This window comes from Epithele typhae (assembly GCF_022376455.1).
Source record: "Epithele typhae strain CBS 203.58 chromosome Unknown BXZ73scaffold_146, whole genome shotgun sequence".
Taxonomy (NCBI): domain Eukaryota; kingdom Fungi; phylum Basidiomycota; class Agaricomycetes; order Polyporales; family Epitheliaceae; genus Epithele; species Epithele typhae.
Window position 1 is genome coordinate 18,114 of NW_025954337.1, and position 22,541 is coordinate 40,654.

Below are 22,541 nucleotides of genomic sequence, written 5' to 3' on the forward strand. Positions count from 1 at the left end.
AGGGTCGGAGAGCGCGTCGGGTAAGTACTGCCACTGGTATAGCAGGCTAGGCACGCGCGCGTAATGTGGGGAACGTCACCGGCGGCCCCTCCGGAGTCCTTCCCCCGCATGCTGAAGGAAAGGCCGATGAAGTCGGTGGATTGCCGGCATGGACCGAAACGAGGTGCGACAGACGTGCTGAAACGCTGACAAACGGCACCAGGTCGCTCCCAGGGCTTACGCTGGCTTACGGGTCCGCGTGTGTGCAGTTGATACAACGCCACTTCGAGTCAGAGATAGCGCAGGCGTACATACTTATGCCGAATGATGGATTCTTTTCAGCGCGTCCTTTTCGCTCCGCGCTTACTCCCGCCGTCCGGTTGAATTCCTTCCTCCACACCCTTTCCGCCTGCCACGCCTGCCCCAGTCGCGCAAGTTCTCCCGCGCGCATTCTGAGCGCATAGCATGGACCGGCCCATCGACTGGTTTGTCGACATCGCCCAGGTGCCTCTCACCCGCTCCGGCCACTCGATCGCCTCCGTATCCCAAACGTGCGTGTTCCACTTCCCTGCGCGACGCGCATTCCCCCAGACGCGTCGAGTGACCGCGTCTTCCATCTCCCAGTCCTTGGCTCGACTCCCTCCTCGTGACCGCGTACATTGGCGCGTTCTCCGCCCTCACATTCACCGCGTCATCTGTCGCCGACCGCTTCCGCCCCACCCAACATGAGGCTGAGGAACGTCGCTCCTTCTTCCGCCGCAAGCTCGACATAGTCGGTGGCCCTGCCATTTTCGCCTTCCGGATAGCACAGTCCCTCTCCACCTCCGCCCTCTTCGGCATCTGCTGCGCTCAGCTTGTCGCCTTCCTCAACGCCCAGGATGAGACGTCCGCCCATGGCGTAAACTGGCCCTTGGTCTTCCAAATTGCCTCGGTCGCACTTTATGTGAGTTCTTCTACGCATATACCCGCCCCCACTTTGCGAACCCCCTACCCCAGGCGTACCTCGTCCTCCTCACCTTCCTCGGCGCGTTTGGCACCACAAGCACCGGCTTCCGCGCGTACACGCACGGCTCCTGGGTGCTTGCATGCGCCTGGGGCGTGTACGCGTACCGCGACCTCTGGCCGCTCGCGACCGTCGACCTTTCCCCTGCGGACTCCGCCGAGGGCACGCTCATGTGGGTCAAGATTGCCCTCCTCTCCATCGCCGGTATCTTCGTCCCTGCCTTCTCCCCCGCAAGTTCGAACCCCGCAACCCGAAGGACGACCTCGTCGCGTCCCCGGAGCAGGTCGCGTCGGCGTGGTCCCTGCTCACGTACGGCTTCATGAGCCCGATCGTGTGGACGGCCTACCGCATGCCCCATCTCCCGTTCGACCTTCTCCCACAGCTATCCGACTTCGACCATCTGCGCAACCTTATCCCCAACAGCTTCCCGGTGCGTATCTGTCAATCAGTGGCTTCTAGCCTGCCGACTCACGATCCTGCGCAGGTCTTGGACCCTATGCGCTCCAAGTCCAGGCTGCCCCTGGCGCTCAAGCTGATCCGTGTGTTTGGTAAGGAGGTGCATTTGACCGCTTTCCCTGCTGATTTGCTAACGCGTCGACGCAGCGGTCGAACTTACCCATCTCGCGGCCATGTCCATCACTGCCGTAAGTCACATCTCAGCTCAGGAGCGCGGCTGTGACTGGGCTTAGTGTATTGCGCCCTCTCACGCTGTAACGGTTTGCATTGGACAGATTGAGACTGACACTTGTATCCTCTCAGGTTGTTTTCGCCTTCGCTGCTCCCATCAGCATCAACAACCTCCTCATGTGCGCCCTTCCTAATCCATTGATTCGGATCCTACGGATACTGAACCTTCTCCGTGCCTTACAGCTACCTCGAAACGGGCAGCAAGGGCAACTTCGCCGTCGAGCCATGGTTCTGGATCGTGCTGCTCTTCTTCGGGCGCGTGTTCAAGGTCATCTCCGACGAGTGGTTCGTGTACAAGACCACGCGCGTGAACGTGCGGATGCAGGCGATCGTCACCGAGCTCGTGTTCGAGCACGCGCTCCGCATCCGCATGAAGGCCGAGACGTCGGACAACGCCACGGCGGACGACAGCAACGCTCCGACTGCAGTCGCAACCCCGGACAACGCGTCCCAGGCCGACGTCGACGCGTCGAGCACCGACGACGCGGACACCGAGACTGGCACTCATTCGGCCGAGTCGAGCACCGCGACTGCGGTTTCGCCGTCGCCCCAGCGCCAAGACAAGGACAAGGGCAAAGGCAAGGAGGAACCCGCGAAGAAGGAGGAACCGAAGAAAGAGAAGGGCAAGAACCTCGTTGGCCGCATCAACAACCTCGTCTCGAGCGACTTGAGCAGCCTCGACTTCTCGTCCATGCACCTCGTGTTCGCCACCATCGAGTCGCCCTTCCAGATCATGCTCTGCATGATCTTCCTGCACCAGATTCTCGGCTGGAGGCACGTTCTCTCTCGACTTCAACCTTCTTGATTTAACTTACATTGGCTGCAGCGCGTGGGTCGGGTTTGCGGCGATGATCCTCACGCTCCCCATCCCCGGTTACATCACTAAATACCTCAGCACCACGCAGCGCGAGAAAATGCAGCGGACCGACGGGCGTGTGCAGCTCGTCTCGGAGATGATGAACGTCATCCGCATGATCAAGCTTTTCGGCTGGGAGTCGCGCATTTTGTCGCAAATCAAGGAGAAACGTGATGAGGAGTTGGTGGTCATTCGCAGGAACAAGCTCCTCGGTGTCTTGAACAACTTGTACAAGTGAGTGGTCGATTGCTTGCACATGGCGTGAGCCAGATTTGAATATGATGCGTTTACAGCTACTTCGTCCCCATCCTTATCATGCTCGTGACTTTCTTCACGTACTCGGTTATCATGAAGGAGTCGTTGACCGGTACGCCGTATCCTGTGTCCTCTCTTGTTCCGCGCTCATTACCCCGCAGCTGCGAAGGTCTTCTCGGCAATGAGCGTTTTTGACATGCTCCGCATGGACATCGCCGCGACTTTCTACATCATCCCGGCCCTTATCCAGACTCACGTCGCCATTGGACGTATCGCGGACTTCCTCTACAACACCGAGCTCATCGACGAGTTCACCGAGGCCGCGAACCCGGAGACCGCGCTCGTCCCCGCCCCGATCCCCGACTCGCACAAGGACAGCGTCGGCATCCGCCACGCGTCCTTCACCTGGGCCAACGACTCGGCGCAGCAGGCGTCGGTCACACCCGGGGGCACGCGCCGGCGCGCCTTCGCGCTCCGCGTCGACGACGAGGTCTTCTTCCGCCGCGGCAAGATCAACCTCGTCGTCGGCCCGACCGGCTCCGGCAAGACCTCGCTCCTGATGGCGCTCCTCGGGGAGATGCACTACCTCCCGCAGGGCCCGGACTCGTTCGTGAGTCTCCCGCGCACGGGCGGCGTCGCGTACGCGGCGCAGGAGAGCTGGGTCCAGAGCGACACGATCCGGAACAACATCATCTTCGGCGCGCCGTTCGACGAGGCGCGGTACAACAAGGTCATCTCGCAGTGCGCCCTCAAGCGCGACCTGAGCCTCTTCGATGCCGGAGACCAGACTGAGGTCGGCGAGAAGGGTATCACGCTCAGGTCCGTCGTCGTCTTGTGTGTTCTGTGCTTGTGGCTGACGATGTTTCCCAGCGGTGGACAAAAGGCTCGCATCACCCTCGCGCGCGCAGTCTACTCGAACGCGGACATCCTCTTGCTCGATGATGTAACGCGCATCTCTCGCCTCCGCACACTGCTTGTCGCTGATACACCCTACAGATCCTCGCCGCGCTCGACGTGCACACCTCCCGCTGGATCGTTGAAAAGTGCCTCAAGGGCGACATTCTCCGTGGCCGCACCATCGTCCTCGTGGTAAGCGCCTCCATCGTGCCTTGATCTCCTCACGCCCTGCTCACGCGCGCTCGATCAGACGCACAACGTCGCCATGGTCAGCCCGATCGCCGACTTCGTCGTCGACATGGGTGCGGACGGGCGTATCGTCAGCCAGGGGTCTCTCTCGACCGCGCTCGCGCACGACACGAAGTTGCTCAAGGAGTTGAAGCAGGACGAAGAGGAGATGAAAAAGGCGAGCCAAGAGCTCGACGCCGAGGAAGACGAAGACGAAGACCAGGAGGCGAAAAAGGACGCCGGCAAGCTCGTCGTCGAGGAAGAGACTGAGCTCGGGCATGTGGGCTGGGACGCACGTAAGTTGCTCATCGGAATGGCTATGTAGATGGATGACTGATCACGAGATTCCAGTGAAGCTCTTCATCATGAACATGTCGAGTACGCCTGTGCTCTTCTGGGCTGTGTATATTGGCTTGTACATTGTCCGCCACGCGTTGAACAATTTCCAGGTGGGTAGTCGTTGACGCTTCTGTTTTCACTCTCTGTTATTGATGGTTTTGCACAGACTTGGTACCTCGGTTACTGGGCGGCCCAGTATGAAGTCATGCCCGCGGAGGACGTCGATGTGTCTTAGTGAGTGAGCTTTCATCGGCCCATAAATGAGTGAGCTGACAAATTCACAGCTACCTCGGGATGTACTCTGTCACTGTCCTCATCGGCATGATTATGTCGGCATTCTGTATCATCTACTACGTGTTTGGGACCATCCGGGCAGGGCGGATCATCCATGAGAAACTTGTCGTTTCCGTCATGGGCACCACGCTCCGCTGGCTCGACAAGACACCGACGTCGCGCATCATCGCGCGCTGCACTGAGGATATCCAGGCCGGTATGTGAATCACGTTCTTCATCTACACGCCCGTCTTTGTTGACTTTCGAGGCAGTCGACAACCGCGTCGCGATGACCACCGAGTTTGTCGTCCAGATCGGAGTTTTCATGATCCTCAAGATGGTCTCCGTCGTCATTTTCTCGCCCATTTTCCTCGGCCCATCGCTTGCCGTTGCGTTCCTTGGCTACAACATTGGCTCCATCTTCATGAAGGCACAACTTTCCGTCAAGCGCGAGATGAGCAAGGTCAAAGCGCCGGTCCTAGGCCACTTCGGTGCCGCTATCACCGGAATCAGTGCGTATTTCGCCATGCTAGGTGGTACGGATGCACGGGTTGCTAACCGGCGGCGTTCTCGATAGCTTCCATTCGCGCCTATGGCAAGCAGGAAGACTTTAAGATGGAGTCGCAGAGGCGCATCGATCGCTTCAGCCGTGCCTCTATCACGCAATTTAACCTCAACCGGTACGTTGGTAGTCGTCATGCCGCGTCCAACGCAGATACTAACGAATGAGTATGCAGCTGGGTATCGATGCGTGTCGACTTCGTTGGTACTCTGTACAGCACGGCCCTGACCACCTACTTGGCGTACATCGCGCACATCAGTGCATCCAATGCCGGTTTCTCGCTCAACATGGCCGGTGCGTAATTCACGTCTGGTGATCCACGCTTCGCGCTGACGTGACCGTTCCCCCAGCTGCCTTTAGCGGTGTCATCTTGCAGTTCGTCCGTGTCGTCAACGAGTGGCAGGTGTCTAGCAACAGCTTGGAGCGTATTCAGCAGTACCTGAATGTCGAGCAAGAACCGAAGCCCACACCGGAGGGTGTTCCTCCCGCGTACTGGCCCGCCAGCGGTAGCCTCCACGTCGAGAAGCTCTGCGCTCGCTACTCCGAGACCGGCCCCCGTGTCCTCCACGAGGTCTCGTTCGAGGTCAAGTCCGGTGAACGGGTGGGCATCGTCGGGCGTACAGGCAGCGGCAAGGTACGAAACACCTTCCATTTACATAGACCGAGCCGGATTTACTGACGAGCCCCGCAGAGCTCCCTCACCCTCGCGCTCCTTCGCTGCATCCTCACCGAGGGCCACGTCCGCTACGACGGCCTCGAGACGCACAACGTCAACCTCGACGCCCTGCGCTCGAGCATCACCATCATCCCGCAGGTGCCCGAGCTCCTCAGCGGTACGCTCCGCCAAAACCTGGACCCCTTCTCCGAGCACGACGACGCGGTGCTCAACGACGCCCTCCGCTCCGCCGGCCTCTTCTCCCTCCAGGACGAGGGCGACCACTCCCGGATCACGCTCGACTCCGAGATCGCGGGCGGCGGCGCGAACCTGTCCGTCGGCCAGCGCCAGATCCTCGCGCTCGCGCGCGCGATCGTCCGCCGGAGCAAGCTCCTCATCCTCGACGAGGCGACGTCCGCGATCGACTACGAGACGGACACGGTCATCCAGGGCTCGCTGCGCACGGAGCTCGGCAAGGACGTGACGCTCCTCACGGTCGCGCACCGGCTCCAGACGATCATGGACTCGGACAAGATCATGGTCCTCGATGCGGGGAACATCGTCGAGTTCGGGAGCCCGGCGGAGCTGCTGAAGAACGAGAAGGGCATGCTCAGGTCGCTCGTCGACGAGAGTGGGGACCGCGAGAAGCTGTACGCGATGGCCATGGGCGTGGCGAAGGCGTGAGGAGGTGTGCCGACTACCTGCTCTAGTATATCTCGGATGCGAGATTTTGGGTTTATTTGTTACATATACTGCGCTGTGATGTAATGCTTTTGGTGTTTGCTTACTATCGTCGATCAAAATCATGATACGTTCAAACTTCAGCCATCAATGCATCACAGTTCGGACGTTTGAGAGTTGCTTTGCTGGCTTCCGCGCTACCGATCTGCCATCCTGCAGGACGGGCGTCCACAGGGTGCCGTGCGTGCCCGACAAATGGGCATTCGTCGAGCAGCTCATGTACGCGCGTTTAGTCTCCCCAATGTACAGTGAGGTCAGTTAGGCTCTATAGGCCGGATCTTCTGTGAAGGCTGGCCAGGTTTTCGCAATCAGTTCATTCGACCCAAATTCGACCACGTTGTACCAGAGTCAGACGCGGGGTGAGTGACATGTTTCATTGTTGTTGCAACCCCCCACCACGGAGAACGCTGCGATCTGGACGGGGCGAGGACAGACAACTCGGACGAATGGATGGCAAAGTGGCAACCAAATGCATTTCAAGTGGACTCTCCTGGTCGAAGTGACTAGTACAAATGTACGTAGATGGCACATGTTGGCTTCCCCGCCGCGCGAACGACGGGTACTAGTCCCGAGGGCCACGGAGAGGCCTGCGCCAATACCTCGGGGAGCATGTTTAACCGGAGGTCGTAAGGACCCTCGTCGCCCGTACTAACATGGACATAGAGAGAGAGAGAGAGAGAGAGAGAGAGAGAGACCAAGGACGGGCCGAGCTGGGGCCGGCGCGTACGAGTGTCCCGGAGCCTAGAAACATTCCGTGAGGATCGCGGAGCGGCAATCATCGGGTCGTGCGCGCCGCCTGACGATCGCCGTCCATGAGGGCATAGGAGAGGGGAGAGGAGGAGAGCAATCGAGAGAAAAGAAATCCGAATCTGAGGGCGGCACGCACGGATTTCCGGAGCCGAATCATTCCTACAGGCTTCGTGGAGAGGCAACCATCGGGAGTGTGCGTGCCGCCTGGCGCAGGACCATGCCCTACTTTCGCCGCTGGATTGGACAACGGGAAGTGATCGACTGGGCCCTTACTGAGCCTGTACGTACGACTGGCCTCGAAGGGGCCGCTGTCGCTGCGCGGTCGAAGTCAGATCACATTCGAAAACAATGGGGAAGGCGAGCGACTTACAATGATGTGTGTGTGTCGTTGAAGACACAGCTGCTGTGCGGAAGTCAGCGTCGACATCGGCGGAGAGTGTGAGATAAAGACGCACGAACTGGCACCGGCGAGCTTCAAGTGCGTCTCGTGAGAGCCATCGGCGAGGACCATGAGGGGTGGTCCGAGGTGCATACACGCCTCATCCTCAGCCTCACGTGCGGTGCGGCGCGAAGCCGCTGCACGCTGTCTCTCGCCTGCCCATCTGGCGGTGAGGATCGCGAAGCGCGAGCGACGCCAGAGCCTCGGTGCCGGGCGAGGTGAGTGACATGAGCCGAGTTCTAACGGGTGGTCAGCGCGAGTGGCGCACGACAGTGGCGAAGACAACTGACCTTCGAGGTGCCGTACGCGTTCGGTGCGGCCGACACTGCGAGTCGGAGGGCAGTTGTGAGTCGGAACCGGCGTGCCTCACCCGGAGGTGAGCATGTTGCCGCCGCGCCCGCTGAGGCGGGCGAGGAGTGAGGAGGTGGCGTGCCGCATGAGCAGGGGTGCGTCGCGAGTGTAGAACATCGTCGAGGTGGTGGGGGTTCTGAGGAGAGAGCGCGCGGGGGAGTGGGGCTTTTATCCTCGCCCCGCGGACCCCCCCCCCCCCCCCAAATCCTGAGTGGCGGCCGCATTTTGCGAGATCTGCGCAGAGAACAAGGCCGTGCACTAGGTTCGCCCAAAGACCCGTCGAGGCCCGCGATGTTGGGGTCCCGAGGACCACCTGGCCAGTCGCCTCCTCCACTTCTCCGCGCCCAAGCAAGACCAGGTGCTTCTCCGGTGGGAAGGAGCTCTCGGATCTCAAAGCAGTCCCTGGAAATTGATTTTAATCAACAGAAACTCGCAGCCGAGTCCCGGCAGAACGACTGACTTACCGAGCGCGAGAAGAGTCGGAGAAATCATCAGGGGCAGGAGGGCACCGCAGGCCGTCGTGTGTCGCGGATTGGTCGCAGAGCCCAAGTGGGGAAGCAGGAATCCAACATAACAGCACCCACGAATGGTTTGGGTGCTCGAGTCAAGCCCCGGTCAGATGGCGGAGTTCAGAAGTGTTGCCAAACAAGGGTTTGGTGTGGGCGTCCGACTGGTCGTGAGCTGTGGACAGATTCGACGTCGCGATTCATGAGTGCTGCTTCTTGATTTAAGCTTCTACATGTGATGATAAACAGCGTAATAACGCACCCGAGATCGTCGCTGGCCTTGCGCTGGCGCTGAGATTGCCACTACACTAGTCGGAGTCTCGACCGAAGAGACGACTCATGGTATCCCGCCATACATCCCTTTATGTGACGGCTTAATACGAACTTAAGAATATATTAACTCTGATATAAGTGCACTGAAGCATTAGAGCCTGTGTTCAGATACCAAGCAATCTCTGGAAAGTTTCTTCAACGAGATGGATGAGAGGAGCAAAAGTGTGCAGAAGCGCACACGAATCCCCAGGTCGGTGTGTTTAGCGCCAATCCCGGCGCTTCTGGTGGTGGACGTCAACTCCGCACTGCTGCCAGTTGGGCTGAATTTTCATTCTACTTCTTCTCCTTCTCCTTCTCCTTCTCCTCCTCCTCGCAACAACACCCCGGACCCGGGCCTCCTCGCAATTATGTGCGTCCGCCTCATGGGAACTAACTATCTGAAAGTAATTTGCCACAATTGGAAATTTGGGAGAAGATTACTAGGTCATTGGCATGCTTCGGGATGCCTCAGCTTTGCGTGGTTTTTGGATGTGTGTGTCCGCATTCATGGAATTGCAGCTGGTATAGGAGTTGCGGACGTTTGGATAAGCTTCTTCTCACGGGTGCAGTGGCTTCTCTTCTGACATTGGAATATGCCGCCACATGGCAGTGGGCACCAGCGGCCGCACGTCCATTATAAGTATGTTTGTAGTTGCGCGCGGACAAACCTGCGATAAATCAGGGCCGTGGATTTCGGGAATGTGCTTCCGCCGTGCACGTACCGCATGTCGCACAATCTTGCCCGAGCGGGTTGCCGTTGGCGCGAGATTGTGGGTTTTATGCGGGAACGAGCGGGGCCCGCCTCGTGGCTCGCGCACGTATTATGCGTCGTTTTGTACCACCACACTCTGAAGGCCCGGCGCTGCCTTCGCTGCCTCTTTCGCGGGCTAACATAAATATACTCAGAGCCGTCTCCTCTCTCGCCCCCGATTCCATTGCGTGTGTTCCTCCAACCTGTACTCTGCATATTCTTCACTAAACGTCCCTCGCTAGGATGCCTCCTATAAACCCCTCACTCAGCATTGATGGGCAGAACAGCAAGATTATGCTCGACATATCCGGCATCGCGGTTTCTTTGGCGGAGACGCGGCCGTAGCAGCGATGTTGGCCGTCCACGTCTACGAGGGCCGGAAGTGGCTTGGCTGGTACAACACCCCCGGTAGCTACGAGATTGCGAAGCGGTGCGGACAGCTGTCCCGTTCGCGCTTCTGGGACGGGCTGTACCCTGGACCCAACCTGACACCCGCGAGGGTCTTGGGCTCGATGGCTCTGAGGGCTCCCGGTATCGATGCGTCCAATCGGGCACGATTATGGTGAAGACGGGCCACATCGCCAGCATCTTCCAGCAGCACTGCGATCAATTGAAGCCTCAGGAGTGGGGCGCCGAGGCATTCCGTATCACGTCCAAGGTCAACGTCTCAATAGCCTACCTCGACCACGAGCCGCCCTCGAGCCTCCCTCCGCTGCGCAACTCAAAACTCGCGTCAGGAAGACGACCCTGGTGGCCATCATCCCCATCTTCGCCTCCGTCGTCACTTGCGTAGCGTGCGCGCTGCACGAGGACTGGATTTGCTTCGCGATGATCCTCGCAGGGATCCTCGCCAACGGTCTCTCTTGCTACTGGATCGGTTCCGGAACGCTCACCTTCACGCGGCCCGAGCCCGCGGGAGGCGCGCTCCCCGTGCACGGCATCCTGAATGACGGCGAGCAGATCATCATCCTCAAAGGTCCCGAGGGCGCGGTCAACGTGGTCACCCGCGGCGCGTTCTCGCTCGACTACGGCTGCGACGAGAGATACCACCGGATCGGGGTGTGCGCGCTCCTCCTCATGACGCAGTTCCTCGCCCAGCTGCTGCTGCTCCCACAAGGGACGCACTTTGGCCAGATTATGTTCCTCACGTCCCTCGCGGTCTCATGGCTGCACAACATCTACCTCTCCGCCGAGTTGTCACTCAACCGCGACAGCATGAAACGCCATATCCTTATGAAGAAGATCCTGCAGGACCCACACATAGTCAAGTACACGCTCGGAACCCCTGCAGCCATGGCCGTCTTCACCCTCCTTGTCCTCGCCGAGCGCGACACCGCTCATCCGGAGCGATGGGACCGCGTCGCGGAGCCGGGCCGCCCGCGCACGGAGGGCCACTCCGACTCGGGCGCGGAACGGGACGAGGCTGACAAGGAGTCGCTCCGGAGCCTGTTCGACGAGCTCCTCCCGAACAACACGCCCACGTGGCAGGAGTGGAAGGACGAGACGCTTCGCAAGGTGCTCGAGCGCCACCGCGGCGCACTGTCCATCTCCCAGCTCGGGGTGGAGGCGGTTGGGCAGCCGTACACGCCGGAGCAGCCCCTAGCCCTGCTCAACACCTTGAACTGGGACGTGGGCGCAGCGTTCTGTGCGTACGGGTCCCTGTGCCAGAGCCTCGTCAAGGAGGTGTGGGGACGCCACAACAGCGAGGACACGTCGGTATGTGCCCCCGCTGGCTCGTTGCGTATGCGGAGTGGGTTGCTGAGGGTTAAGGTTAGGCCACTCTCGAGGCGGATGACCACAAGCGCGAAGACAGCACCAACGACGACGAGTCCACCTTGGTCAAGACGAACTACCTGTCCTCCGATGTGAGTGGTTCCACAGATATGCACCGTCTCCCTTTCTCAACGTCAATCGTTTCCACAGAAACCTACCCACCCTATGCACGACCATCATCTGAGTGACCTCATGAGGCGCCGCAAATACTCAGTTGTGCAGGAGGTGGAGGTTGGTGACTTCATCCCCTCCAGCAGTGGCATGATACCGCTAGGGGGTGGTGGGGTCCTCCGCTAGAGGAGAGGCGGGGTCCTCCGCTAGAGGAGAGGCGGGGTCCTCCGCTAGAGGAGAGGCGGGGTCCTCCGCTAGAGGAGAGGTGGGGTCCTTTTCCATCGTGGATTGAGGGAGACGAGTACAAGCGATACGAAGTAGACAATCGCGTGTCCCTAGGACTCTACTATCACGACCCCAGTGTTCGGATGGGCAAGCGCCGACCGGGGTAGTTCAACGCGTCCTCGTCGCCCCCCTCTGCCGATAATCTTCAAATTTTATAGACCCATTTTAATTGTTTTTCTCCGTACTTCTGCAAACTTTGGGGTCGAGCGGATGACATATGCGTGTATAATCGTTGAAACAGTGGACAGACCCCAGTGTTCGGAAATTTCTCCGCGCGTCGTCACAGACGCGGTCACGGCGCCCAGCTGTAGCCGACGTCAGAGTCTGTCATCAGCGAGCCATTGCCGAGCCAAATCGAGTAGGGTGACGAACAAGCGCTGGATCACTGTCACACCTTCAGAGCTCGACTTTGTACTGTCGACGTCCACGAGGGCGCATCCTCTCGGAGAATTTAGCCAACGCTTTTAAAGTGCGTAAGATTGACATTACCAAATTTCCAAGTGGAGCGCTGGGATAGGTGTTTCAGCCGAGACTCATCAAGGGTGGGACTTCTCCCAGTGAGATGAGTGTATCCTCGAGATCGGACGCAGCATGGGCTGGGGGGACGCGAAACTTCGAACATAGGTGTATGAGAAGCTATCCTAGCCACGTCTAAAATTTCATGGTTATCGAACGAGGTACTGGAGCGCAATTCGCGTTTTTCCGAACACTAGGGTCCATCCGAACACTGGGGTCGTGATAGTACTCAGAGGGCAATCCGCATCAGTAATTCTTCCTCAGTCGGGCTGGGTCTGAAAATGTCAATACAGACCAATCTGACCCCTTTCTGACCTGTCCGACTGTCCGACATCCGACCTTGCAAAATTTGCCATCCGACATTGGCAATTGCTGTATCCTCGTAGTCTGACATTCTGACCTCAATCTGACTTGTGTAAACGGCATTCCTGAGCGGGACGTAAAAATGTGTATATCAAGTCCTGCATACGAGTACATAGTCACACTATCTAATCGAGGTCCCGTACACCTTCCTGGGACACGGATGGTGAGCATGGCGGCGCGTAGAGCTCCCTCGGCGATGCAAGGTACGTCCGAATCTTCGACACCGCACTCGTCCACATATGCACATGTGCACACACCTGTGGGAGGCTCCAGGCCCACACCCCCACCTCCGCTCCCGGGCCCACCTCTGTCCGGCATCACCATCCATACGCGTGGCGGCCGCGAAGGCAACAAGGGGGCGGCGAGGGGAAGCGCGATCGCCACACCACGGTGCAGTGGAACGTGAACCTGCATGCCTCGGCAGCGACGATCCATGCAAGGTTGACGCGGAAGTTGGCCCGTGGCAGGGTCCGTCGACGCGAGGGCCAGGACATTGCATCAAAGGCCTGAGCTCCACGCAACGTTAGCGCGGACGAGACAGGTGACGCGGGGAGGCGGGAACGACACCAGCGAGATAGGTGCACAGGCAACGTGGGTGACGTGGCAGCAACATGGCGGCGAGGCGGGTGACGCAGGAGACGTGGGCGGCGACACGGGGGCGATGGGGCAGGCATCATGGAGGTGGTAGGGTGGAGGTGAGGGTGGATGGAGGCGAGTCCAGCGCGGTCCTGTAACGGGGAAAAATAAACGGATGAAAACTCACGTCGTGGATGAGATAGAGACGGGATGAGCACTCACCGAAAAAAACGGGCTGGACGTCCCACTAGATGTCAACATCGCAGGCAGGAGCCCGCTGCCCGGGAGAGACGCTGTTCAAACGTTACGCGGAGCACCTGTTTCGGTGTCAGTCAAGCCTGGCAAGTTGCCTGCGCAGGTGCTCACACACGCCGTCAACGGCAAAGACCCGGCCGGAGACGTGGCAGGCGACAAGAGGAAGACGGGTGCGTTTGCAATGTCCCCAACTTCGCCGTCGCGCCCGAGCGGGTAGTGGTGCCCGTACCGCTTTGCGTCAGGGCCCGGGGGCGAGACATTCGAGCGCGCGTGGGACGGGAGAAGCGATTCGCGAAGCGTTGAGTACGAGTGTGCAGTCGAAATGGAAGCGGAGGGACTCACATGGGAACCTTTTTCGAGTGTTCTTGACTTCGGGCTGGCGACGGGGCTCCTTGACCTCGTAGGGGAGGAGCTCATTCTCCTACTCAAGCTTGCGAATGCAGATCAGCGGTGGGGGGATCGCGGCGACCTATTTGGGTGACGCGGGCGAGGTGGGCGAGACCGAGTGCAAAAGGGCGGGTGAGATGGGCGAGGTCAAGAGGACGGGCTACGAAGATGAAGAGGACGAGGTGGGAGGTCGGCGACGCGCTGGCAGCCGGAGGTGCGGCTCCGCCTCGGGGACCCGTGGGAACCGACGCGCGCTGCGGGCCGTCGCGTGGACTCCAGCGCCTGGCACTGCCAGCACCGCTAGTACTGCTTCTTCGTCGTTGTCGTCTCCCTTGACCTTTCCTCCCCTGGGCCCGCCTCTTCTCCTGTCCCCTCTCCAAGCCGAATGGTGCGCATAATGCCCCGATCCCTCCCCCGCCCACCTCTCACTATCTTCCAACCGAACACGCCCCGTCTCAAGTGACCTCAGTACATGTCTGCGAACTCGGCCATGCTCCTCGTCTCGCTCGATGGCGACGGAACACCTTGTCAAAGTGCGTACCCACCTCATCCGTCTGTGCATATTATTCACATAAACCTTTGTTCCCTTCTTCGCCCCTGGCATCTCCCTCGTTATCCACTTGCGGAACCCACACCCGCCGACCTTGGACGTCACCTACTGCCAACTTGGGACCACCAAGGAATAGACGGATGCGCAGAGCGATCCTCCGCCCCACCGTGGACCCCGTCTCTTGCAGCCTGACTCTCGCCCAGAGCGCCTCTCGCGCTGGCTCGCACCCACCAATCCCCATCTCCATCGCCCACGCTCCACCCGCGATCCAGCCCGCGTCCGCGCCGGTCGAAGACTCCTCCAACTCCAACAACGTCCCCTCCCTCTCTGGTGCCGACACGAGCATAAACATGGCCGCAGTGGTGCCCCGCCACCGTGGGTGCCTCGCCGCCGCTTGCCTGGAGCGCGACACTGTTCCGACGGGAGAGCGACAGCCTGCAGCACTTGAGCGGCACGATGGTCCACAGCGCACACACGGAGCTCAAGTCAGTCTACATCCCACCTCGTCGCTTGAGATGCTAACACAAGCGTGACTCCTGGATGTGCGCCCCGCCGTTCTCCTCCCTTTCTCCACACCTTGAACCGCCCTCCGACCACGGCTGCACGAGGGACTGCGAACGCGAATAGGACGACAGCCCACGCCAAATCGAGCCCCGCGCTCCCCCAGGGCTGGTCGCGACGGGGCTTATGTGCCACGCCCTCATCGATGTGCCCTTCCTTCTACCATCCACCTGGCCAACAACGTGACGGGCCCCAGTGCACTTGCCCGCGTACCCTCGGCGTCGTCCGTGGGCCAAATCGGCATTTTGCACTAGCGTGAGTCGTTCAACACTGGTGTGGGCGCGTCGAGCGTGCGTCTCTGATTTAACAACAGCAGGTTTGACGGCAACCGGCGGGACTCGGACTGCCATGTCCGAGGTCCAGCGCTGTGACGTGGACTTGCACCCCGTCCTCGCGTTTTGCACATCCCGCCCTGGCCATTCCGCGCACTCGCGCTCGCATGGCACCATGCACAGCCTGGCGACAGCGGGAGTGGGAGCGTGGGCGATGGCTTGGATTCTGTCGTACGAGCATGTGTTGGACCACTTGTGCCTGTATCTAGGATGTACACTGTAGCATTAACACAATATATCATCGTTAAAGTCTCTTAATTGTGTGAAATTCGATGGTGTATACGCTACAGTGCAGGTCAAATGGGTGCTGAGCACCAAAAAATTCAGATCGTCGGATGTGTCAGATGAGGGTCAGATGTCGGAGAAAGTGAGATTTCGCCCGTGGCCCGCCATGTGGCCGTATCAGCAAAAAAGCGTTTTTGCCGACGCGGCCACGCCCGATCCGGATTTCTGTGGCCAAGAAAAAAGTGCTAAATTTCGAAAAAAAATTCGTTCAAAAGGTTCTTTTCTTTTTCTCGGCCTTTCTGCTTAAGAAGCCTCTCCTCTGTCCTCTCCAAACTGCCGTCCCCCCGCCCTTCCCTGCCGTTCCTCAACGTTCAAGGTTCAACGCTGTCCGGGCATCCGTCACACGTCATGCTCCACTGGCGCCCATGATCTCATCACTGGCACCTCTCCATCAGGCTTTCGCCCCACATGCTCTCCGCGTCGTCCTGGCCTCTGCCTGCACTGCACTCGCCCTCCACCTGCACTGTGCTCGCCGCCTCCCCCGTCTCCCACTCTCCTGTATGTCAACTCACACCCGCTACTCGTCCCTGTGACGGTCTGCGTAGCTCTCGATCTCACAGAGCCCCCTGACAGCCGCCCTGAGCCCCACCATAGGGCCACGAAGCAGGTGGCCGACATCGACGCATGGCGCACCGAGCACACTGTCGACTCACACCCTCTTCGCCGACTTCCCCACCGATGAGCTGGAGTCTACCTGCGCCGGGCCGGCCGGCGCAACAAGGTGCGTCACCTCGCTCCGTCTCACCAGCCTGCCCTCACCCACTTGTACGCATATTCCTTCGTGTCCACAGAACGGGCTCCCAGTTTATGTGCACCGCATTGCATCTCCCACGCCGCCCATCTAGAATTCAGGGGCTCAGCGCCATGACCACACTTTCCCTCGGTGCCACAAGAATGAGCCAACCCATCGTCCCACTCTCCCTCGACCTCCCACTTTCCCGGTCGACCTCCCACACCCCCACGTCCTACCGTGCCCCCTACGTCGCCCCCTTCTCCTCCTCCTCCCACCCATGGTCGCGCTCCCACAGCAATTCCCACGTCCCGCCACCCCCCGCAACAGTGGGTTTGGCACCTCTGATCCCGTGATATTCACCAACGACGCACGCTAGGCGCGCCGCTGCCCCACAGTCTTCGAAGGTGAGCACAGCCAGGACGTCCCCTGTCGCGGGACGGCGTGCGATGGCAGTGCGTCCGACTCAGGACACGGCGTGTCTGAAGACACCCCAACTCGAGGACCAACCCTCATGGCATTGACAAGCAGGCCATCGCTGATTGTAGAACTGGTGCACTGCTGGAGATTTTCCGGTGGTGTGATGGAGAGCCCGGCGACGACTTCCACAGCGACGAGACATGCCATGCAGTCATCCCATCCTGTGGAACAGTCCTCTGGACAGGCTTCGTGGGCTCATGGGTCCAACCACGATTACGACGGCGGGTGGGTCATGGAGGGAGCAGCAATAGCGACATCGTGACACGTCCCGCCCCAGTGGAATGGAGGGTCAACTATGCCTGGACCGGAACTCAAGCTGCCGCTGGTGCGGGTAAAGCGGCCACCGCGAGTGCGAGCGCGGTAGACGGTGCGTACTTGGCTATTTCCTACGTTCCCTTGGTCTATTTTAATATGAGCTCGCCTGCAGGCCGTCTCCTGGACCATGCTACTATACTTGACCCTCACAACCTCTTGTAAACCCTCACCCACGCCCTTGAGGTCCTCCTTATCGCCCACAACGGCCCCGCCGCCCACCACGGCCTCGGCTCTGCCCCTCTCCCCCTCCCGCTTTCCCCCTCGGACTGCTCGATCTACCTGTTCCACCAGAACCACTATGTTGATCCCTCACCCTCACCCTCGCCCTCACCCTCACTGACACTCACCCTTGCCACGCTTCTCACTGCGCTGCATCCGCACCTACACACGCCGATCACCGTGGACTACTACAACACCACGCCGAGCCACTCCGTGCGGGTATGCTTCATGAACGTGTGCAGTGTGCGCCAGGGCGGGTGGTGGTGGTACATGCACATGGAGGGCGGCCCGACGTCTGTCGGATTCATTACCCGATGGACTATGGGACCTGAGGAACGTCCCAGGCAAGGAGGAGGGCGAGAGAATTTGATGGCGAAGGTGGCAGGTCTCGTGGGCATGATTCCAGTGACAGTTCCAGCTGGTGCGTTCCCTCTTGACCTTCGGTGGCGAACAGATTTCTAAGGACGTCCGCTTAGCAGCCAAGACCTTCGGCCCCACCCTCTCGCTCAACACGACCCATTCAATGGATATGCTCACTGCGCCTGCTGTGCGCTGTTTCAGCGCCAGTGCATCCTTTTGGAGAGCTCGCGCTAGTGGTGCGCCATCAACGGGCCCGAGGGCTTACACGTTATTACATTGAGTACATGGGTCTCCATGGTCCGTATCCGATAGTCATCCCTAGCTCGTTCTGCGCTCCATGTCATAGTTTTACCTGTGCTATTCTATTGTTTCTTGTCTGTCTTCTATCATGCTCGTTATCGCCCATCTTCCCCTTCAACATTAAGATTGTGGCGCCCATATGCATCTGAGTCCCGCCTTGCACAGTGCGCTTATCCTGATCTCTTGCTTGTCTTAGCCTCCGCATTTGTGCATCGCCGCATCCCCTCCCCCTTTTCCTCTGCCTACATATGCCTCACCATACTATTTCTCTGTCTGACATTGTTAGCTTTCTATCAATGCCAGATCAGATCCACATCACACAAGCTCTTTCAGCGCACTCCTTCTCCATCTTCATTCAGTTGGTGTCCCATTTCCGCACACATCTGGCTTGGACAGCCAATCTGTCCTCAGATCAGCCACCTCCTCGCCTTTCTGAAGATATGCAACTGTTCTTCACTGGTGCTCTCGATATCTCTGTTCATGTGTTCGAAAAACTCTGGCAAACACTCAGCCCCATAGTTTGGGATCGCACAAGCAGGTGTTTGGATCCTCTTCAGAAACCCTCCAAGGAGATCATAGACATCATTCTGAAACATGGCACAATGCACGGGATAGGTGAGTTACCCCTTTATTTGATTTATACTGCACTCCTCAACGTTTTGATAGCGGCATACTACTTCCACCTGCCCACTTCAGTATGCTTTCATGATGAATGCTGGTACACAGCAACTCACTTAAATGGTCAGCCACGCAACCTAGGAGATAGGCTAGTCAACCGTGGTGTCTACTTCTCCCACGAGTATGGGCCCTTGACCGCGTGCTCGTATAGTGCAGCGTGTCCTCGTTCGTAGCTTTCTCTCCATCTCCAGCATTGTTCTTATATAATCGCTGTTGATACAGGCTGCCGGACTCGCTATTACCACGATTTTTTTGTCAACACACACACCAGCCAGCGGCGATATTATGGTGGGCTCCCACAGGCATTTCAAGTGTCTACCCATGCCTTTCTGGAATGGTCTCGACTCTCTATCAGAGAGATTCACTATCTCACCTGTACCTCACAAGATCAGAGTCAATTGATCTGTGATCACCCCCCCGGGGTGATTCCACTTTCGGTAACTGCAAACGTCTCTAAGCCTGCGTACTGTAGTGCCTCTACGGATATCGATGAAGATACCTTGTAGGGAAACGTTAGAACGCGGGCACATGCCCAAGTCCCCGCCCCCTTCCCCAACGTCCCCGAGGGCTCGGCCCAGCCGTCCTCCGCGCTTCCCCGGCACGCGTGAGCAGATTCCTGCGCCACGCCGCCGCCCGCCCTTGATGGCCCCGGTATATCTGGACGCTGCGCGCCACCGGGTCTCCGCCGGCGCCTCGCCTCTCCACCACCTGTGCTCGCCGCCCCCAACAGCGAGCTCGCTGTTCCTGTACCCTGCCTCCCCCTCCCCTCCGTTTCCCTCCGTTCTTTTTGGTACCTGCTTGTATTTTAAATGTGCACCTAATGATACACAATGCAATAGCTACAGTTGGCTGGGTGTGCCTGCACTGAGCCCTTAAATCCCCCAAAATGCGTGCAACATAGGAACATATAGAAGCAGTCCATCGATGGGATAAGTTCTGCATAAGTTAGCTGTATATGAGAGCCTCTGTAATCTGAACTTGCAGGTGGATAGCTGAAGGGGTGAAGGCATGATGTCATATGTTATTTCAGAATGACATACTCCACAGTGATATGGAATACACATTTATTGTCTTATGTACACCTAGAATCGTTCATAGAGGACATTAAGAGTGTGTTGCAAAAGACAGCAAGTCAAAGTACGATGTTCTAATGAAGATATAACATATACTCAGAAGGGGGAGTTGGCTTGAAAATGCGGTCTTCATATGTTTTGTGCAGACCTCCGATCACTGTACATCTTGTTGCATCATGTTTACATGTATGTGGAGAGCTCAGATCGTTGTTTTGGTGCTTATCGGTGAAGGACTGAATACAGGCCATGGTATGTCATTTTTCTATGACATAACGTATAGTGAGATAGCATGTGCTCCGATTGTTATTCTGAAAAGCGGAATAGAACAGGGTACTCTGCTGCTCAACGATGTAGAAGGAATCTCGAGAAACGGTTCAGGAGTGGATGAGATATGGCAGATGAGCTTGAAGGGTGCACAGTGTTGAAGGTGGTTCAAGGGCGTCCTCTGGACAACTTGCCATTCTAGACCCATATGACATATCTCATCCACTCCTGAACCGTTTCTCAAGATTCCTTCTACATCGTTGAGCAGCAGAGTACCCTGTTCTATTCCGCTTTTCAGAATAACAATCGGAGCACATGCTATCTCACTATACGTTATGTCATAGAAAAATGACATACCATGGCCTGTATTCAGTCCTTCACCGATAAGCACCAAAACAACGATCTGAGCTCTCCACATACATGTAAACATGATGCAACAAGATGTACAGTGATCGGAGGTCTGCACAAAACATATGAAGACCGCATTTTCAAGCCAACTCCCCCTTCTGAGTATATGTTATATCTTCATTAGAACATCGTACTTTGACTTGCTGTCTTTTGCAACACACTCTTAATGTCCTCTATGAACGATTCTAGGTGTACATAAGACAATAAATGTGTATTCCATATCACTGTGGAGTATGTCATTCTGAAATAACATATGACATCATGCCTTCACCCCTTCAGCTATCCACCTGCAAGTTCAGATTACAGAGGCTCTCATATACAGCTAACTTATGCAGAACTTATCCCATCGATGGACTGCTTCTATATGTTCCTATGTTGCACGCATTTTGGGGGATTTAAGGGCTCAGTGCAGGCACACCCAGCCAACTGTAGCTATTGCATTGTGTATCATTAGGTGCACATTTAAAATACAAGCAGGTACCAAAAAGAACGGAGGGAAACGGAGGGGAGGGGGAGGCAGGGTACAGGAACAGCGAGCTCGCTGTTGGGGGCGGCGAGCACAGGTGGTGGAGAGGCGAGGCGCCGGCGGAGACCCGGTGGCGCGCAGCGTCCAGATATACCGGGGCCATCAAGGGCGGGCGGCGGCGTGGCGCAGGAATCTGCTCACGCGTGCCGGGGAAGCGCGGAGGACGGCTGGGCCGAGCCCTCGGGGACGTTGGGGAAGGGGGCGGGGACTTGGGCATGTGCCCGCGTTCTAACGTTTCCCTACAAGGTATCTTCATCGATATCCGTAGAGGCACTACAGTACGCAGGCTTAGAGACGTTTGCAGTTACCGAAAGTGGAATCACCCCGGGGGGGTGATCACAGATCAATTGACTCTGATCTTGTGAGGTACAGGTGCACTATCTCTGCTGCGTTTGCATGGTAAGGCCATTTATAGGCCACAAACAATCCTTGCTCTGACTGCTACTCATTTAGGGTTTCTTTTGCAAACAATGCTCAAATCTACAACACTGAACACAAGCAGGCCATAGAAGAGTTCCCGAAGATATGGAAGTCAATCTTGCCCACCCTCACTTCACTACTAGTGTCAGATGCCTTCTATATAGCCGCTCTTCTGTGCGACCATGATGAGAGAGGGGGTCTTCAACTAAATCTGGAACGCAGTGGGGACCATGATGCACAACTTGAACCTGCACTGGATGCTCAGACTTGTCGCCTGGTTGGTGCTGCTCGCAAGCATTGGAGCCACGTTTGCAAGAGATGCTGTGCGGAGAAGACAGATCCGGAGACAGGAAGAACTAGTGAGTGTTTTTAATTGTCTCACATATGCTTAATCACCTTAATGAAATTCTGTGACCGATAGAGGGCTTGCGAGCTGTAGTGATGGATGGAGTGACTGTCGGACGTCCGTGTTGTGGTGTCAAGGACTGCCAGTTACCTCTTCAATCACAACGACATCGGTTCTGCGAGCTTCACAAGAACAAACAGTTGGTCTGCTCGGTCATAGGCTGTCGTCAACCCTCCGAGCATCCTCAGTTCAAGACATGTCTTCAGCCTGCTCACCGTGTTCTGGAGATTCTATCAAAGCAAGATGCATACTTCGTTCTAACTTAAGGCTGCATGCGGATCGATCCACGGATGATCCGGAGTCTTATCCGTGGATCAAGGCCTTTCTCAGGCCTTGATCTGGATCCGCGTGGGTCAGAGCCTCCGGAAGGGCCGGAGTCATGGGACCCGGACCCGCACTTTGCGGATTGAGCCGTGAATAGAGCCGTGATTCGCAGAAAATACGGATAGGCTCGACCTGTGGATCAAGAACGAGCCACACATGGAGCCGTGTCTTATTGATCCGCGCACAAATGGCTGGATCCGTAGGTGCGTGAAGTAATATATTATAAAAACATCAGTATGTAGGATAGCGCATGACACAGGCGATGCGAGGACACAAGGGCGCAGGACGCTAGGGCGCAGGACACTAGGGCACAGGACACGACAACGTGAGGTGAGCACGTGGACGCGAACTTCGAAGACACGAGACGCGAGGGTCGAAGAGGTGATACGTGAGGTGAGGGCGCAGGTGCGAGCACGAGGTGAGGACGCTGGTGCAGACACGAGGAGGCAATGCCATAGTA

At 57.7% G+C, this 22,541-nt stretch overlaps 5 protein-coding genes across 5 annotated transcripts; 4 read left to right on the plus strand and 1 right to left on the minus strand.

The window, feature by feature from the left end:
* Positions 1 to 444: 444 nt before the first annotated feature.
* BXZ73DRAFT_82941 (P-loop containing nucleoside triphosphate hydrolase protein) lies at positions 445 to 6,418 on the plus strand (the record flags this gene model as incomplete). Its single annotated transcript, XM_048023822.1, has 22 exons — positions 445 to 530; positions 604 to 922; positions 976 to 1,194; positions 1,218 to 1,412; positions 1,467 to 1,521; positions 1,586 to 1,626; positions 1,742 to 1,788; positions 1,853 to 2,371; positions 2,430 to 2,759; positions 2,819 to 2,892; positions 2,942 to 3,599; positions 3,651 to 3,723; positions 3,777 to 3,869; positions 3,928 to 4,201; positions 4,257 to 4,354; positions 4,411 to 4,478; positions 4,529 to 4,734; positions 4,790 to 5,029; positions 5,095 to 5,197; positions 5,255 to 5,373; positions 5,430 to 5,713; positions 5,771 to 6,418. 22 exons carry the CDS (start codon positions 445 to 447, stop codon positions 6,416 to 6,418), a joined length of 4,749 nt encoding a protein of 1,582 aa, XP_047871301.1.
* A 560-nt stretch (positions 6,419 to 6,978) lies between these two features.
* BXZ73DRAFT_82942 (uncharacterized protein) lies at positions 6,979 to 8,132 on the minus strand (the record flags this gene model as incomplete). Its single annotated transcript, XM_048023823.1, has 7 exons — positions 6,979 to 7,123; positions 7,203 to 7,216; positions 7,362 to 7,539; positions 7,596 to 7,628; positions 7,681 to 7,903; positions 7,955 to 7,989; positions 8,035 to 8,132. The coding sequence occupies 7 exons, from the start codon at positions 8,130 to 8,132 to the stop codon at positions 6,979 to 6,981; spliced, it is 726 nt and encodes a 241-aa protein (XP_047871302.1).
* A 1,802-nt stretch (positions 8,133 to 9,934) lies between these two features.
* On the plus strand, positions 9,935 to 11,654 carry BXZ73DRAFT_93473 (uncharacterized protein; the record flags this gene model as incomplete). The annotated part of the gene is made up of 5 exons (XM_048026665.1): positions 9,935 to 10,084; positions 10,108 to 10,242; positions 10,326 to 10,898; positions 10,974 to 11,300; positions 11,508 to 11,654. The coding sequence occupies 5 exons, from the start codon at positions 9,935 to 9,937 to the stop codon at positions 11,652 to 11,654; spliced, it is 1,332 nt and encodes a 443-aa protein (XP_047871303.1).
* Positions 11,655 to 17,083: 5,429 nt separating this feature from the next.
* Positions 17,084 to 17,916, plus strand: BXZ73DRAFT_108193 (uncharacterized protein; the record flags this gene model as incomplete). The annotated part of the gene is made up of 3 exons (XM_048017095.1): positions 17,084 to 17,113; positions 17,287 to 17,541; positions 17,884 to 17,916. The coding sequence occupies 3 exons, from the start codon at positions 17,084 to 17,086 to the stop codon at positions 17,914 to 17,916; spliced, it is 318 nt and encodes a 105-aa protein (XP_047871304.1).
* A 3,864-nt stretch (positions 17,917 to 21,780) lies between these two features.
* On the plus strand, positions 21,781 to 22,023 carry BXZ73DRAFT_57303 (uncharacterized protein; the record flags this gene model as incomplete). Its single annotated transcript, XM_048021558.1, has 1 exon — positions 21,781 to 22,023. A coding segment is annotated over one exon (243 nt), but the record flags the coding sequence as incomplete, so codon positions are not given.
* Positions 22,024 to 22,541: the final 518 nt, after the last annotated feature.